The following is an 18,657-nucleotide window of genomic DNA, read 5'->3' on the forward strand; positions in this document are numbered from 1 at the left end:
AATGACTTCATGTTAGTCCAGACTTTGGGCTTCATTCACTTTGGTTTTACTTGGGATGGTTGTGACAGCTCCTCTTACCCAAAAAAAGGATAATACACAAGATGATTATTCCAAACACATCAAGAGAACAAGAAACTTTTTAAAAAGAATTGCAAGAAGAAAGGGATAAAGGCAATTAAGGTATAAGTTTAATATTTTTGAAAAGAATGCATATACAAAGAACAAAGACTTTAGACAAAGCATTTGGTTTTGCACCAAAACAACAACAGGTTATAATAATTATACTGACTTGAGCTGGACATCAACCCAACTCTAATCCACCAGTTAAGAAAAAAAAATCTATCAATCAAGTTATCTTTAACAAACAGTATTCTGCCATTTTATGTATTTTTATTAAACTAAACCAATCAGAGGTTGTCTGGGTATGAACTGGCAGGTAAGAGTTCAGATGAGTTCCGACTCCTAAATGCAAAAGGAGTGAAAGAAACCTTTTTTTTATATATTTATATATAAAAAAAAAAAAAAAAAAAAACACAAACAGAAATAATGAAGAAAAAAAAGATTTTGGTAAAAACACCTGGAGCCTACATCAACATTGTGTTCCAGCTTACATTATAATTACATCTGTTAAACATACTTAGAACAGAGACCAAGGCTCAGCTACTCACAGCACTTTACAATCTGAGCGGGTACAGGAGAGCTGACAGCCCTTCACACTGCACATGCAACAAACTACAGGAAGGCACCAAATTCTGACCTGGCACAGAATTCTGGTGGTAATTCATGTTCACTGATCCGCTGTCTAAATAAGGATCTTCAGGCTTGGCTGCAAGTGCATACCTAGGAACATAAGTTTTACCAAATGCCTCTGCTGTGCCCGCTCTAAGTGTAAGGTGTTGTCATGGTTGAGTTTCTTGCTTCACCCTCCCTTGGTCCCGGACAACGCAGAAAGAACACACTGCTTGTTCTGCTAACACTGTTTAGTTCCCTGCATCTAAAAGGCCAATTCCTGTGGTCGACTAGCAGACCCAAACTACTGGATGCCTTAAGCTCTTCAAGTGATAACCACATTCCAAGTGGACTGTGGCTCTGCACTGTGAAGGTCCACACCAAGAGTAGTATACACTAAATGGCAATCTTTACTTAGTTCATTTCTCCCAATATTAAAAGCTCTGTGGAGTTTTAGCCCAGGATTTCGATGTGGTCAGACCTCCACAGTTTCCTTAGTGGTTAAGAGTGCGACTATCTGGAACTTGGAATAAACATCTCAGGCTTGTCATGTGGTTGAGAAGAAAAGGGGGAGTTGGCAAACAAAAACAGAACAACACTACATTGTTAGCATTTCTTCTGGTAGTGCTGAGAATGAGTGTGGGGGATCGGGCGACCAGCAGCATAAGCAGCCACCAGTCAGGCAACTCAGACACGTTGTGGCAGGGCTGATATCTATGAAACTTTTCCCATTGGCTGAAGACAACTAAATGGCAGGGCATTCAAAGTTAATTAGGCCACTACACTGACTGAATCAAAATCAATCTATCAAAAGCTCGACAGAATGAATTCTACTTGTATGTAAGCTTGGATAATCAATATCACTGATGATGTTGCCGCCCTGTTAGAAGCCCACAGCAGCTTGGTATCGTAGTTCTTCTGTCCAAAACTCAGACTTGAGGGTGAAGCTTCTTATTATTGCAGACATTTATCTAAAACTTGGTCTGTAGTTTTCTTTCTAGTCCGGTCTGTGAAGGACAATGTTGTCAACCAGCCTTAGCAGAGCAAAGGAAATGGATGTGGGGATCTATGTTTATGTTCATATGTAAAGAGTTATGTATTTAAAATGTGTGAATATGTCGTGTTTGTGTCTGTGTGTGCTTTGAAAAAGGTAGGAGCGACTCATAGCAGCACACATTTGCGTTTCTTCTTGGGCTCTGGGGGCTCCAATGCAGCCAATATCGCCTCATCAAACACATTCTTTAGGCCTTTCTGTGAACACAAACACACAGACACACAGGCTCAATGAGGGGGCAACGCAAATACAAACAGTGCAAATAAAGAAGGTTGAGGGAGCTCAAACAAAAACACTTCAGTGGAAACATAGCATTGAACATCATTAAGTGTGGTATCGTAAGGAAATTATGAGTGCTGCTGAGGAACAAAAGAAGTGTTACAAACATTAAGGGGGTGCACCATGAAGTGGAATAACAAAGGTAAGCTGTTGAGTATTCTGTGTTTTAAACTGGAAATAATTCATTTTTCATGATTATTACCTGGAAACGTCCCTGCTGGCATTATGGATCTAAAGTTTGAGGAGCCTGTTTATGTAAACTTTTAGAATAGTCCTTTAAAGACTGGTTTACAACACACTGCAGAACACAATAAAAATACATTTCTCTGGCAAATATTAAGGTAATGTTGTATTGAAGTCATGGCGTAAAAGTCTATTAGACCTAGCAACAGTTGCTAATTATACTGCTGAAAGTGTTTCACTGTTAAAGTTTAACAGCTGTGACATTTTACACATTAGACATATAAAATAGAAGAGTGTGCATATTGCAAAAATCAATACAAAATAAACAGTAACAATAACTGGTAATTTTCTGCAGTATATTTCTCCTTCAGTAGATTAGCAGTGTGTTGTTTGCATCATTACTTGTCATTATTTTAATGTGAAAGAGTCAGACAGCCAATGTGGTTCCTTTTTGTGCAGTACAGATGCAAAATTGTCTTTTCATTGCCCATTTTTCTGTGATAAAGACGAAGTTAACAGCGAAGATCATAACCAGCTTTATGATACCTGATATCTCTTACTAAGGCTTTTCCAAACCTGCTTACCCTAAGAAAGCCAAGATTTGTCAAGCAAGCTTCATGATAAACCCCCCAATTCAGATCTGAGTAGGGCTGAACGATTTGGGAAAATAATCTAATTGGGATTTTTTCCAGTAGTATTGCAATTGTGATTTGATATGCAGTTATGTCGTAAGTTCCTTATATTATGTTTTTTTTTTACCATCAAACACAAACAATAAATTATTCCATATTATAACAAACACAATTTTATATAAAACAAGAGCTGAATAACTTTGAAAAATATCGTATTGTGATCATTTTTACTCGTATTGCAAATTGGATAGGAAATGATGTATTGAACTGAGATATAATTTTTATTTCATTCTGATATTCAATAAGAAAAACGTACAAAAAAGTAGGATTTTTGTTGACTATTCTCAAAAATTGCTGGTGGATGATTGCATGATATGTAATGCATAACATCTCTGCTGCAAAAATGTTTTAAACTGGTATTTTGAAACAAATTTCAGGTTACAGAAATATTGCACCATCTGGGATTTGAAAACTGCAGCAGGCCATATTGCAATTTCATCTAATTTTTTATTAATTGCCCAGCACTAGATCTGGGTAAAAGTCTTCTGCTCTTTTATAAATGCAGTTGTTTGAATTAGTTGTGTCTGATTAGGTGTCAACAACACAAATACATGCATGTTCTATGCAAGGTGCAGTTAAATCGTAAAACTAAAATCAAAGGCAAGACAAAATAAGAAAGAGGAGGAAACAGAGAGCAAAACCCCTAGTTTAGCAACACAAAACATAAAGGGAATCACAGCATTTTCATTCCACAATCCTTGTTTTCTTTCCTTCAATGTCTCATCAGGAAGACATTCAAAAAGAACACAAAAAGACATTTAAGTCAAGAAACACAACAGACAAAAAGAAAAACCAAGGTCTATTCTCAGCTACAGTGATGAATGTTTCTTCTTGTTTGCTTCTGCCTCAGAGCAGAGCCGCTTACACCATGAGCTTGGTCATGTGAGGGACGAGCGCTTCTTTGACACAGTGCTGTATTATACAGTAAACCAGTAAGCCCCTCAGCTATTCTCAACCCTGTTGATTAGCCATACTTAATTATCCACAGACAAAGCAGTGGAAAAAGAAGAGAGCCAGAGAGATGACAGCAAGTTTATTTGTCCTTTATTAATTAATTTCACAGGTCATTCACATATTTATAGCTTTTTAATTATCTGGACTTCAAAGACAACAAAAAATGCACCACTGACGATGGCACATTAGTGTCATATGTAGAGAGTGTCGGACGAAATGAATCAGGGTTTTTGATTTTCTTTTTTACTCGAAGAAACAAAAAGAAGAAGAGCTACAGTCATGGATGAAAGTATTGGCACCCCTGGAGTTTTTTCCAGAAAATACACCATTTCTCCCAGAAACTGATGCAATTACAAATGGTTTTGGTATACACATTTATTTCCTTTATGTGCACTGGAGCAACACAAAACAGCAGAAGAAAAAAGACAAAATTGACATTTTTACACAAAACTCAAAAAATGGGCCAGACAAAATTGTTGGCACCCTCAACTTAATATCTCGTTGCATACCCTTGGGAAAAAATAACTGAAACCAGTCGCTTCCCTTAACCATCAACAAGCTTCTTACACCTCTCAACTGGAATTATGGACCACTCTAATTTTGCAAACTGCTCCAGGTCTCTCAGATTTGAAGGGGGCCTTCTTGCAACATGTTTGGGGTCACTGTCCTGCTGGAACACCCATGACCTCTGACGCAGTCCCAGCTTTCTGACACTAGGCCCTGCATTGCAGCCCAAAATCTTTTGATAGTCTCCAGATTTCATGATTCCTTGCACACAATCAAGGTCAGATGACCACGTATGGTCCGAGCTGACACTTTTGCACCCTGAGTCTGCAGGACAGCCTGAATTTGTGTGGAAGTTGACTGAGGATGTTTATCCACCATTCCAACTATCCTGCGTTGCATTCTTTTGTCCATTTTTCTCCTCCGTCCTCGTCCAGGGAGATTAGCCACAGCTCCATGGGTTATAAACTTCTTCATTATATTACACACAGTGGACAAAGGAATTTCAAGATCTCTGGAGAGGGTCTTGTAACCTTGAGATTGTTCATATTTTTCCATAATTTTGCTTTGTAAGTTCTCAGACAATTCTGGGCTCTTCTTTCTCTCCTCCATGCTTGGTGTGACACACACAGGCACACAACACAAAGGTTGAGTCAACTTTTAGACATTCTAACTGGCTTCAGGTGTGATTTCTAGATTGCCAGCACCTGTTACTGCCACAGGTGAGTTTAAATGAGCATCAAATGCTTGAAATAAAATGATGTACCCACAGTTTTAAAAGGGTGCCAATAATTTTGTCTGACCCAGTTTTTGAGATTTGTGTAAAATTATGTCAATTTTGGCTTTTTTATTCTGTTTTTTTTTGTGTTGTTCCAATGCCTATAAAGGAAATAAACATGTGTATACCAAAAACATTTGCAACTGCAACAATTTCTGGGAGAAATTATTTATTTTCTGGAAAAATTCCAGGGGTGCCAATACTTTGTTCATGACTGTATAAACTGTATAATGAGACATCACTGTACAAACTCAATCCAGTGAAATGGCCAAACACTCCCTATATATGACTTCAGTACTTAAAACCCTTCATATAAACATAGTGTGATTCTAGTTTCAGTTTAACCAGACAACTAACTGTAGTACAAAAAATAGGCATTAGAAATGGAAGCTCTTTTTTGTGATGAGATCAGTCTCACCAAAGCAAGACTTTCCAAACTCCCTCTAACAGGAACTACTACTATAGGACTGAGATCTGAGATGAAAATCTAAACAAAACCAAAGCTACATTACTGAATAGACTTCATCCTCAGAGTTACAGCTTCTCTGTTTGCCAGGTACCACAACATGAAATCAAGGGGTAACACAGCAATGCTGTGCATTACATTATATGCTTTATAACCCAGCTGACATGAACTACTTTAAATAGGCTGGCGTTTTTAGTACCACAGTCATTTCACTTACACCAGACAGGCTACATTAGCATCTCAATATCCTGAGTGTTTTCTCCATCTGTTATGGAACAGCATCACTTCTTAAAAACTTTAACGCAAAAGCTTTCTCCACCTTGGTGCAGATTTAAAAAGCACTTGCAGTTGGTAGCTAGTATAAACTACCAAACTCTGTGGTAGTTTATGTTAGCTTCACTAAGTTCAAGCACACTGCTCCTGCTTACTTCGATAAAATCTGAAAAGAAGATACGAAGTGTTGCTGATGTTCCTCATTAACAGTATATCCAAAAAAGATTTCCCACATAGATCATTATTTCCAGATTTTCAAAAAAATTTCTGTTAATGATTTGGAATTACTTCAAGTCATTGATCTTTAGTGATTTCCTGTGGTCAGTGCTCGTGTCTGGAGCTGAGAGAAGGACTATGTGGGCATTGTAGCATTATCATATGGTTGAATTAACAACCTTTGTGTTTTGGATTTGTATGGGCAGCTTTCTGCCAACGTCATCTGCTGCAGCTGCAGTTATAAGCCTCATCCACCATACCAGCCAAGGTAAAATCCCCTAATCCCCTTTTTGGTAAGTCCTGTTTATTCAAAGTATTAATTGAATGCTGAAATGCAAGTAGAAACAGGTAGGACAAGAGTTTGTTTGCTAACTAAACGAGGTGATAAAACATTAACAAGATGCGTTTACTCTTGGTAAAATAATTAAGTGAGGGTAAAACATCATCATAAGGATTTCAAATACGGATGCACGATATTATCAGTCTGGTATCAACATCAGCAGACATCAAAATTTCTGCCGACATTTACATCTGATATTTTGCTAGCATACATCAACTGTAAATTTTGTCCATATATTCTAACAAATTAGTGGAGTTTTAGGCTCAACCAACATACCTATGCCAGTTGAGGTTTTGTCTTTATTTATCCTCATTCTTTAAACTTTAAAGTGTTTTTAAGGACTTAAGTCTGTTTCTTTGGTCATCCTTAAGCGTTTAAGTGTCCAGAAAGACTGAAATTTCTTGTGTGAAATGCATATTTTAATATCAGTAACAGTATTATCAATATCAGCTAAACTGAATCTGTAAGTATTGGCATATCGGATGTCTGAAAAATTCCAACATTGTGCATCCCTATTTTCAAATATAACTTTAAGAGACTTGTTGGTTTTGGGAATAAACAAGAATACAGATGCTTGGAGTTAATTTTCTTAGTGATCTAAAACGACTGCATTAGTTGCATGAATACAACTGAGTTAATGTTTCGAGACTTATTACCTTTTAATCATTAGATTATTCACTAATTTTAGCAAATTTAATGGGTTAAACAATTCCTTTCAGTCCATCAACCATGTGCTGATTATTCAAACGTATATTTAAAGATACATTATACATAATTTTTGCACTGAAATGTCTATATTAAATTAAAGAGAGACTATCTAAGCCGGAATCATTCCCACTCTGCATTCCCTGCAAGTAAAGACCACTACTGCTCACCACCGCCCACCTCTGCAGCTTATGTCTTAATACTACTTCTTGTTTTTAATTGAGGATGCTGTTCAATAAAAATGGCACCTCCTACAGCTTATTAACAGAGAGCCAAAGCTTTGTTTTCATACAGAAATTTCACATAATGAAGGAGAAGAGGATTAAAAGTGCAATTCTGCGACTGCACTGGGTGTGGGCGTTCCAAGATAGTTTCCAGATTAAACACAGAAGTGCACTTATAAACTCTCTACACTTGTACGATGCCCTAGTACATTGCACAGCCCAGCTGACTGACCAACCACTGCATCTGCTACTGTATCAAAACTGAAAATATGATCTGTATTGGCAGTGGAAAAGCAGATCTCACTCATATATGATCGTATCGGTAGAGCAAAAAAAAAAAATTAACATGATCAGGGCATCTGGTGTAAAAGCAACATCCTCAAAAGGCATCCCTTCTAAAGCAGTAAGAAGTTGAATAATGCACCAACCAGAACAAAACCAGAATTCACAGGTTAGAAAAGGCAGAAAGTAAAGTTCAGAGAAGCCGGTAAATTAGTAGATTAGCTGCAATGCACTCAAAATACAGAGTAGTAGTTTATGTTAGGAGTGGAGTTAGTAGTCAGCTCATGGAGTATTAGTTACACAGATGAGACTGAGTTTGGTATAGATTTCAACAGCAGCACAAGGTAAAGAAATGGAGAAAGGGAAGAAAGGGGAGGAATGAAGGATTGGGTAAAGGAATGAAAAATGAAGATAATGTCAAAGAAGAGAGGCAATGGCACATAGTTCAGAATAAACAGCATTTCCTCTTTCTCTGCGTCTCTGGCGGCTCTAGGGCAGCTAGGATAGCTTCGTCAAATACATTCTTCAGCCCTCGCTACAATGGTGGGAGAGGGAAGAGAACAACAGCACAATTAGCAAAGCAAAGACTGATGGGAGACAGGGATAAGAGGAACATGGCTGAAATAGGAGATATGGGTGTACTTTAAACATAGAGAAGGTGTGAGAGGTGCAGCTGTGTAAAGGAGGAGGATGGTACAAAGGTAAAGAGTAAGGTGTGACAAAGATGAGATGGCTGAAAAGGGAAAAGTGCCGCTGTGGGACAGTGAGTTGAAAATTAGGTGTGGGCGACTTACTAAGATCCCTGACAGGAAACAGGAAATGACATCGGCAGCAATGCAACATTTGTGCCAGGGTGAGAGAGGGGGAGAGGAAGGAAGGAGCAGAGCAGGGAGGTGGGGGCTTCACTTGAGCTTGATCAACACTATTGTTCTCTGGCTGAGTGAGGCAAAGCTCATCTGTTCTCTTCTAAGTCCTATTCCCTCTGTTCTCTTCCCTCTTCATACATAACTGTGTCATGCATTCAGGACCCGACAGGACAGACACACTCATAAAGGTGCCATCTGATTTCTTACAACAATCCAACGCATGCAATGAGTCCTACATAAAGACCAGCCTGGGCTAGACTGCTCAACTAGCATACACAGTACTGTGACCTAAGATTTGGTTTATGTTTATAAAAGGGCATCTGGTATTTTATTCATATATTTACTGTTATTGTAAGAACTTGCTTGTGGGTAAGAACAGCAACCAAAACCAGACAAACATGCAGATAAAAGCTCATCAAACCGTAGTGTGCACAGTCCATAGGGTTGTGACATGTTCCTCTTTCCTCCGCTCTCTTAATTCTTGCCTTTTACATGTAAATAGCGTGTGTCCATGAATGTGTGCGTAGTTAGATGTGTGTATTACCTGTGTGAGGGCTGAGCACTCCACATATTTCACAGCCTTAAGGTCTCTCCCCAGCTTCTCTGCTGTCTCCGGAGTGATGGGCTTTTGCTTGTTCTTGGCCAGCTTCTCTATAGTTGAAGGATCGTCTCGCAAGTCAATCTGAGTCCCGACTAAAAGGAAGGGGGTCTTTGGACAGTGGTGGGTGATCTCTGGAACCCACTGCACACAGAAACACAGGAACGGTCAACAGATTGTGCCACCACAAAAACATACATAAAGTAGGGAGAAAACAATTTTGGCATTACATTTAATTTAGAGTTATGATATAAGGTCGCCAGTGTCTGTTTTCATTGTCTAATGGACGTTATACTATACCAAAGCCAGCATTTAATTTAGAAACATGTAAAAAAGGCATCTTTCTCATGTACATGTATAGCAAATGGAAAATCAAATGCTTACTACAACAAATATAACACCATTAATAAAAGAATGATAATAATTACTATTATTGTACAACTTTTACAAGAGCATTTACATATTTCACAATTTTAAAAAGAGTAGAAAAAAGGAAGGTCTACGCTTGCCTTTTCTTTGACGTTTTCAAAGGAGGAGGGGGACACGACAGAGAAACAGACGAGAAAGACATCTGTTTGTGGATAACTCAGAGGCCGTAACCTGTCGTAGTCTTCCTGACCTGTAAACCACAGAAACATGTTTAACTCACATAGCCTGGCCATCAAGTAATCAGCACTGACTGACAGGACAATGCTCTGTGTAACGCTTTAAAACAATTCGAAAGTAATGTCAACAAGGATAATCAAGGCATAGATAGAGATTAGAAAGATGTACCTGCTGTGTCAAACAAGCCCAGGGTGTAAGGCTCTCCTCCAATCATTACAGTTACAGCATAGTTATCAAATACCTACAAAGTAGAGAATGAAGAAAATATCAGCCACTCATTTGTCCAAATATACATTTTTCAAATGTACTGGTACTTTCTTTCATCCTACACAAATTTTAACACGCAGCCACTTTGAAAACAGCAAACCTGCTGATAGCTTCCCCCCGGCACCCTCCTGACCTTCCTAGGTATAGTCAGTATGTTTACATGCAATTAGAAAAGGTCTGTGTTGTGTTAGTCCAAGTAAAACTGGAGTTTGAAGTGCATCTAACATGTTAATACGACTGAACTTATACTAAATCGAATCTGAGAACAGACTAACAAGTAGATGATGCAGCTGGGGTAGCGATACATGATATTAAAGGCTGGATATTGGTGTAGACAGATATTGGCTTGAAAAGTTAACAGTCAATGTTGGCAGGTTTGAAAATGTCTGATGATATTTAGAACCAATATATAGGCTGGGGAGAGTTTTAAGCAGGTCCAACAGATCTACATCAGCTTTTTCTTTGTCTGTATTTAAGGGGTCTTTTAAAGACTAAAGTTTATTTCTTCATCCCCAAACTTTCAAGTATTGACAGACATTTTAACTCTGAGTAACATTTATGTAATAATATCAATAATAACAGTAGCAGTTTAAATGTATTTCTAAATCTTGGCATTTCAGATTGGCAAAAATTCAATATTGCTCATCCCTAGGTTGAAGTACGATTTAGTCTTGCATGTTTACACCTCAATCATGCCCAAACTGGACTAGAAATTTGACATGTGGTTTACAGTGTCTGAGCTAGACTTTTACCCTGAAGTCAAACAGCATTAATACAAAGCACAAAGTAAGTTGCTGTTGTCTGCCTCTGGATATCACCATAAGCTTGAGGGGCAACGAGCAAAGCATTCCTACAAAAACTAAAGTGTAGAACACGTATGAAATGAACAGAGCTGTAAAATGGTTCACGTATTCACAGTTATATATGACTATGATATAAAACCAGTTAGCTGTTTGCTAACTTGTTTACAAGGTCAACCAGAAGAAGGCCCAATAATAGCTAACTGAATGGGAGCAAATGACTGTCCACTGTAAGAGAGGGACTTAGCTCCTTCAATAAATTGCTCAGTCCTGGTGCCTGTACCATGGAACAAGGACAAAAATCCAGCTAATTATCCTAATCAAGCTAAAACCACAGCGGAACTGAACTGTACGTGTAAAAATCCTTATTGATGCAGAGGGGATGCGTCTGTCCTGGCTTGTTAGCCATGCTGCTAATATTTGCTGGCTCCTGTTTTAATGAAGGCAGCATTAGGGTGAACTTAATAAACTGAGACAAGTTAGTTATTAGAAATATAGATCAAACATTTAAATTTACCTAATTTCAAAGTTAAACAGGGTAAAATGAAAGGTATCGATGCATGTCCAATAAGGACTTCCGGACTTTTGCCACCATTTTTTTCAGAAAACTGCTTTGCAACCCAGTTTTGGGTCCCGACCCACCAGTTGAGAACCACTGATATAGAGCACATTTTATTATGCCTCTAAATGTCATAATTATCAACTCATGATGACATATCAAAAGATTCAAAACTCCACCTAAGGTCTTTAATAGAGCTAAAAAGACGCTAAAATCTTTGCTGAGTATTAAACTAGAAATTTGCTTTTAAACTATACATAACAACAAAAAAGCATAACACTGCCAAACTATCATCATAACAGCACTTACCGTAGGTACATATTCAGATGGAAATTTGTTTGTGGTGTAGGAGATGAGCAGGCAGGTTTTACCCACAGCACCGTCCCCAACTACAACACACTTGATGGTCTGCATAGCTGCGATTTACGGTCCTTGCTACTCATTCAAGATCTGTAATGGATGAACAGGCAGAAAACTTCATTAGTTCACAGATTTTTTTTTTTGATCAACAAAATGTCCATGTGTCAAGAAAAATGTAAAAGCTGTGTATAACATATAAACCACATTAGTTTTTTGGCATTTGAGAAAAACCGTTCTCCCAAAGGGAAGATTAGAAAAATAGGTGGCACTTAAATTAGGCTATACATTGATAGGTAAGTGTCATCATGTAACTAACATTTTTGTATTTGGATGTTTACAGGGGGGCAACCCTACATTAGTGGTAAAAAATAATCATTTAAATGAACCGCAATGCAGATATGGGCGATTCTGCATCAATGCAGAAGCAGTTCATGATTGATGCAGATGGACGCTGCATGAGTATTTTGTCGCTGCAGTTTGGCCAACCAAAAATACTCAGATAATGACCAACTTCCCTTCTAAACGCAGCTGCAATGCATTTCAACAATCTATTTCAGATGGTGCATGACACACATGTAGCAACTACAACTCCTCACTTATGAGAGCACTCATTATGTCTACCCGTATGTTTCAGTACTGTCGTAATCATTAAATGCAGTACCGTGAAACATTAGTACGAGACAAAGTATACATATGTAGAGCAAACATACCACATGATGACACAGAAAATGAATGAACTACGAGCCCAATATGACCAATTTGCCACAATCCTTATACGTACAAAATAAAACGGTGCCCATTGACCTGCCAACAACATTCCCTTAAAGTCCCATTAGTTTGAGTCAATACAAAAACACTTAATTTCACATTTTAGCTCATATCTGAAATCCTTTCATGAAAATCTGAAAATCCTTTGACTCATTAATTAAGAGTTTGAGGGACGGAAAGGGAGAAGCAGGTGATAGAGGTGTTTAATTTCAATTGGTAACATTTCTGAGGTTAAAAGTTTCAGAAAGCTAAACTGTAAATAAAGTAAAAGGCGGAAACCTAACAAAACTCTTTATCATAATTTCAATTATTATGCCTTTTCCAAAGCTGTTACTTTACATGCAAACACTCAACTGAAATAGGAGAATAATATAAATCTAGTAATTTTTTATTGTCAATATTACTGAATATAATTAAGGTACAGGCGGTACAGACTTGAAGCTGGAGCCCATATGCAGTAAATGAAACAAAGTAAATCTCTTTTAGGCTGAGATACCCCATAATCTAGAGCAGGGGTAATCAACTAAAATTTAAAGAGGTCCAGTCAGAGAAAATGTATTAAACCAAAGGTCTGGAACATCATAATGTCCAACTTAAATTTGTGTGATATGTGGATCTGGGTGAGATTTCAGGGACTTGCTGCACTGATAAAATATGAAAATTAGTTCTCCTTCAACGCTGTTAATTTTATTTGGTGAGTCTACAGCTCACCTGTTTCTCCATCTGCGAATCTCTCCTTGTCTAAGCTCACTTGTCTTTCGTCTATTCTCTTGCTTTCTTTTCTCTTTCTGTCTTCCTCTCGTCTGTCCCTCGTATAAGTGTAGCTGTCCCATGTTTACCGCCTGGAAGACAGTTTATTGGCTGAGTACCGTCACGTGAAATGGCTTAACTCGCAAGCAATTGGTCTGTGCATTTCCTGATCTGCAAAACCAGTACCGTAAATCCTAGAATAGCTGCGCTGGTTAAAATAGAAGCACCTTCTCAAATTTAAAGGTCCCTTTTAATCTAATGATTGTAGGTCCAGGTCCATATCGGATGGTGTCCGGACCTGGACCGCGGTCCACCAGTTAGTGACCCCTGATCTAGAGTGTTTGGGAGAAGGTTAATGTGTATCAAAAAGGAAAAACACCAGAACAGAGATTCATTCCTACATATTTCTTAAGAAGCGGATGGAAAATCAAATAAATAAGAGTAAGGCTGATGGCACTTTCTCAATTAAAAAAAGCTGAGAATTAGGTCACAACTTTTGAATGCATAAAAAGGCTCCCCCTTCCTAGTAAAATTAATACTTTAGGCCTGAAAAGGGTGTCTGAGTCCAAAAAGTTAGCAGAATCAGACACATTTTTATCCCTCAAAGAGAAAAACACACTTTTTCTAATAACCTAGATGTTATGATGTTGTTTTTGCAAAACAGATTTAATGTTATCTTTACTATTTATGGGAAGTGTGCTTTGAGCTTACTGCAGACTTATAGGGGTTTAGACTTTTAGGAAACAAAAAAGGAAACAAGCTCTGAAGTATTAGCAAACGAGGCCAAAACAAAGGGAATTAGCAGATGGTCTGTAAGCTGGGTCAGCTTTCAGACTGGAGGGTGATTAGCACTGAGGGAAAAATGCCATTCTAGGAATAAGGTTTTCTGAATGAATAACAGGTATGATTAAATGGTGACAGCTATTGGTGACTCTGCACTGATCAGCAAATGAACAGCATGCCACTAATAACAATCAATCAGTTGCCTGCATGAACCTAATATTTAAATCCCACTAGCAGAAGTTAATTTGGACCAGGGACAACTCTATTAAATACAACTGATTTTTGAATAAGGAATCTGGACAACATGTGAGAGTCATCCATTTACCACAGCACATAGAGAATCTTCAGCTGGGTCAAGACAGAACAATAATCTATTTTTGCATTATTAGAAATATATTCAAACTATTCTAATAATCATCTCAGCATTTCAGTCCTTTTTACAGCAAACCTGCCAATGACATGATCAGTACTTTTCATTGCTGTTACAGTAAACAGATCATCTTTCAGCTGTGAGCTGTTGGTTGAATAGGTCAAATGTTAAAAAGATGCAGCTTTGGAAATTTCAATCATAACTTTACATTTTAAGACTTGGTAGTGTACTAAAGAACAATCCAATCTAATATAAATTAGATTTCAGTTGCTGTAAAATGTATACCTTGGTTTTTCAGTTAAATGTAGATGTAGCTATAAAGACAACAGGCCTAAATGATAAAGGAAATGATAGATATTAACCTTAATATGTTTGAATATATTTAAAAATGTGGTGAATATGAACACATTTAGAGACAATACACTATACATAGTATGTGGGCCACACTATTCCCAGTTTTTCTCCTCTGTAAGGTAGTGTATGTCAGTGCTAAGCCACTGCAGAGCTCTGCACCACTGGGTGGGGGTGGGGTTGTCATTGAGAGAAGGAGGAGGGACAAAACTTAATGCACCAAATGTTATGGTGCGAACACGCTGTTACAACACCGTTACACAGACACAGTATAAAGGGGGGTGTCCTACTTGTTGTACTACTCCATGTCTTTCTTTTTCATCTTTATTTCTTTATTTTCAAATAAAGATGCCTTTGCAAAACATGCTTGATTTGAGCTCTGTAGGCCATTCTTTCTTTACCAGAATGACAGAATTAAAAAATTTAAATTTAAGATGGATGCCAAGCTGTTGATTTTGGATTCAAATCTTGTCAACATCTGGTTGTCTTCCTTGCAATGCAGAAATGTAGGTGAAGCAGCACTAGATTGTGCGTTACTGTCCTTTTTCTTGGACAAAAATCAATGTGATAAAAATCTATCTGACCTAACATTACAGACATCATGTTAATCAGTGTGGTACTGTCCCACAATCAGTTTTATGGCAATTAAGACATATTTATTCACGCAATGTATCATATTCACACAAAACTTCAGCAAGACACTTTTATAACCATTTGCAGACTTCCTTCCCCATTTTCTTTTTTATCATCTGTATTTCCTGTTTCCCTGGTAGACAGGCAACCACAAAAAACATGAAGCAGCTTTAAATAAAACTGCAAATCTTCATGGTCTGAAGCATGTTTGAAAAAAACTCAACAGAGTGCACAATATGGGTTGAGCTGAGTTTAGATATTAAATGTGAAACACTGAAAAATCTTAAAGGGTTTAGTTGCTAAAATAAATCTGGGGCTCATTAAAAAAATGTTACTCTAACAATATCAATAAAAAAATGTCTTTACCAAAATGATCTTACCAGACCACTGCTTACATTTACCTTATTTTCTAACAGCCAACCATTTTTCACAAAATCATCAAGACAACAAACATGTCATCATATCAGAAAACATCAGATAAAAAACTAAAAACTGTGCTGCTACAAATGACTGAACAGATTTGTGAACAACGCTACTGTGCAGCAAATAAGGAGATGACAAAAACCTTAAAGGCCCAAGTACCAAGGAAACGGCCTTTCTTGTGCAAACTATCAAAAATTATAGCTCTGCTTGATTATCAATCTGTCCATTCCACTAAAGCCTGTTAAATGGTTGAGAAGATTACCCATTCAGAGCAGATTTTTACCAGCGTAACCAAGCAAACAATCAATGGATATTCAATGTCTACATCCTACAGAACCACGCAGTACTGGCTTTCAATTTGAAGGTCAGGTGTTGATTCAAGGATATTAAGGAAAGTTGTGCCTGAGGCATGAGCAGGAACAGCTCTACAACTGTCTAGATGAACCCTGTGACCACTGTGGCCATTGGGAGAACAGTAAAGTCCAAGGCAAGGTAACATCATCTATGTATGAATAAAGTAACATACTGCCCTAGATAGTAATTATGTTTTATTCATGGGACAACATGTAGCTCTATGAACTTAAAGACGGTTTTCCATTGTCTTTAATAGTGGAAAAGAATTACTAAACTCTGACTTAAGCAGCACAGTGAGCTCACATCCGTGGGGGACTGGGGTTCACCACAGCTGCAATAATGCTGCCAGACTTAATCCACACGTTTGTGTTTGTAGGCCAGCAAGCAATATGAGGGCAAGGCAGCTTAAAGACTGGTGAAAGCAAATGAAACTCAGCCTGATTTGTCCACAGAAACTATACAACTCCCAATATGAAGTTACCTGTATGTTACACAAAGTTCTTAGGGTTGTAAACTTTCAAAGACAGTGTTTCAACTGAAGCTGCACAATAAATCACACTGTTACTGTTATTTTAATATGAGTATTCGCAATAAACACATCACAAGAGCATAAAACATGCAATTTAAAAAAGATCTACTTTAGTAGTTCTCACTCATGTCTATATGTACTTGTTGGATGGATACATAGATACAATAATAATGCTTTTACACTATTTTTATGCTGCCAAATTAAAATCAAGATGGTCACCAGCCACCATCAGATTGACTGGTGCGATTCTTGTAAGAGAAAATAATGTTTTTTAGGTTTATTTAGCTTTAAGTACACTGTGCTGAGACCTCAGTGCTGTGTTAAAAACAATATGCACACTAATATTTGTTTCTTTGCAGCACTTGTAATGTGTAAACATATTTTAACTTTTTTTATCTGAGATTTTCTCAGGTAGTTATATTTTTTGTATATATTGCAGTCCTAGTCAAACCATTAAGTCTGAAAAGTTTATAACAGAATACTTCTATAAACCACACAAATAGCACATCAGAATTGACCCAACATAATGTCACAGCTCCATTCAGAGCTCGTCCCCAATCAGACTCATAAATGAGCAAAAGAACAGACTAATTCAACAAGAAGTCTTGAAACTTGATGCTGTAGATCAGTATTTCTGAAGCTTCTGTAACGATGCGCTACATTAGTGTACTAACAATTAAAATCAAGTCAGCATGCGCGATCACAAGCAGCAAATGCGTGGTTGTTTCTGTTGTCCTTAAATCTCATTATCACTGACTAAAAAGACATGATATTTACAAGACCTACCAAACAGAGCTGTAAGTGTTAGCTTTAAAGCATTAGCCTCGGCGTCTGTTGTATTTCGGCCACATCCCCGGCCTCAGTCTGGCCTAGTTTCCTGCCGGCTGGTAAAAACATCGATATAATAATCACGCACGTCGCCCCCATTTTAACAGACGCAGCATTTCGAGCTTTTATCCATCACAATGTACATTCACCCCCAAAAAATACTCCTTACACTGAAATACTAACCTGAAGTTTGATAATGGTTACATTATGTCTTTAAATTCAGCTGGTTAACATGCTAACCGCTAGCGTATATCTACTGTTTGTTAACAGATGTTTATTCTGTTTAAGGTCCAGACTAAGCTGGTTAACTAATACTAGTGTAACAGACATTTTCGATTTCAAACGAGTCCCTCGGAGCAAAGAGGTTTAGTAACGAACAGACACAGTAGCCTTCTTGCTTTGCTATTCTTGCTATTAGGTTTGCTAACTAACTGTCTGAGCTTATGCTGTATCTGAATGGGATACCAAATATGACAAATAATACACACATACCACAAACCTTAAGCGAATGTAATCCTGAGTATATCAAACCATAAAAGCAAACCCAATTATGTCCCAAGAGTTCTAAAATATATGTTTTTTCCGTACCGTTTCCACTGTTTGTGTCTTTACGCCGGGCGTTGGCAGCTCCGTGCTCGGGGCTTCCCAGTCAGCAGAACAGGGACACGTTGCGTGCGTACTCAGCTACTACGTAATTACGTTAATCAATTTTTACTCCAACCTGACAAAATTTCTCAAAGTAGGTCATTTCTGTTATAACCAATGCAAAAACGCACCCACACTTTTTAAAACGGGTTAGAGGGTGGTTCACCATTTAAATACAAACACCGACTTAATGAAGAGTAGATTAAATCATTTTCATATTTAACATAGATTAGATCTAAATTGACTGTTTCCTCAAGTGCACGGTATCTACAGCACCAACAGTGAGTTTCATTCACTTGAGAAATAAGTACAATCATTTCTTTTGACGCATTTTTTTTTCAACATGGCTATATTGTTTTTATATATGTAATTACAATGTTGGCCACTGGTTGACTGTAAATTACATTTCAGCTTGAATTACATATCACATCATCTCTTGCATTTGTCCAAATCTGCTTTCATCGCTCATGTAGTCAGGTTTTAACTTG

General features: G+C 37.7%; 1 protein-coding gene across 3 annotated transcripts; it reads right to left on the reverse strand.

Moving 5' to 3' along the window:
- Nucleotides 1-166: 166 nt before the first annotated feature.
- LOC121505072 (cell division control protein 42 homolog) lies at nucleotides 167-18,196 on the reverse strand. 3 transcript variants are annotated; one of them, XM_041780209.1, is made up of 6 exons: nucleotides 18,113-18,196; nucleotides 11,685-11,825; nucleotides 9,918-9,990; nucleotides 9,653-9,762; nucleotides 9,090-9,287; nucleotides 167-1,980 (listed from the first exon to the last, which is right to left on the reverse strand). In XM_041780209.1, exons 2-6 carry the CDS (start codon nucleotides 11,787-11,789, stop codon nucleotides 1,891-1,893), a joined length of 576 nt encoding a protein of 191 aa, XP_041636143.1. In that variant the 5' UTR covers nucleotides 11,790-11,825; nucleotides 18,113-18,196; the 3' UTR covers nucleotides 167-1,890. The 3 variants fall into 3 exon arrangements, with proteins under 3 accessions (XP_041636143.1, XP_041636151.1, XP_041636159.1); XM_041780217.1 differs by having other exon boundaries at nucleotides 18,017-18,126; XM_041780225.1 differs by lacking the exon at nucleotides 18,113-18,196 and adding an exon at nucleotides 18,024-18,042.
- Between the last annotated feature and the right edge of the window lie 461 nt (nucleotides 18,197-18,657).

The sequence above is a fragment of the Cheilinus undulatus genome, linkage group 3 (assembly GCF_018320785.1).
Source record: "Cheilinus undulatus linkage group 3, ASM1832078v1, whole genome shotgun sequence".
NCBI lineage: Eukaryota > Metazoa > Chordata > Actinopteri > Labriformes > Labridae > Cheilinus > Cheilinus undulatus.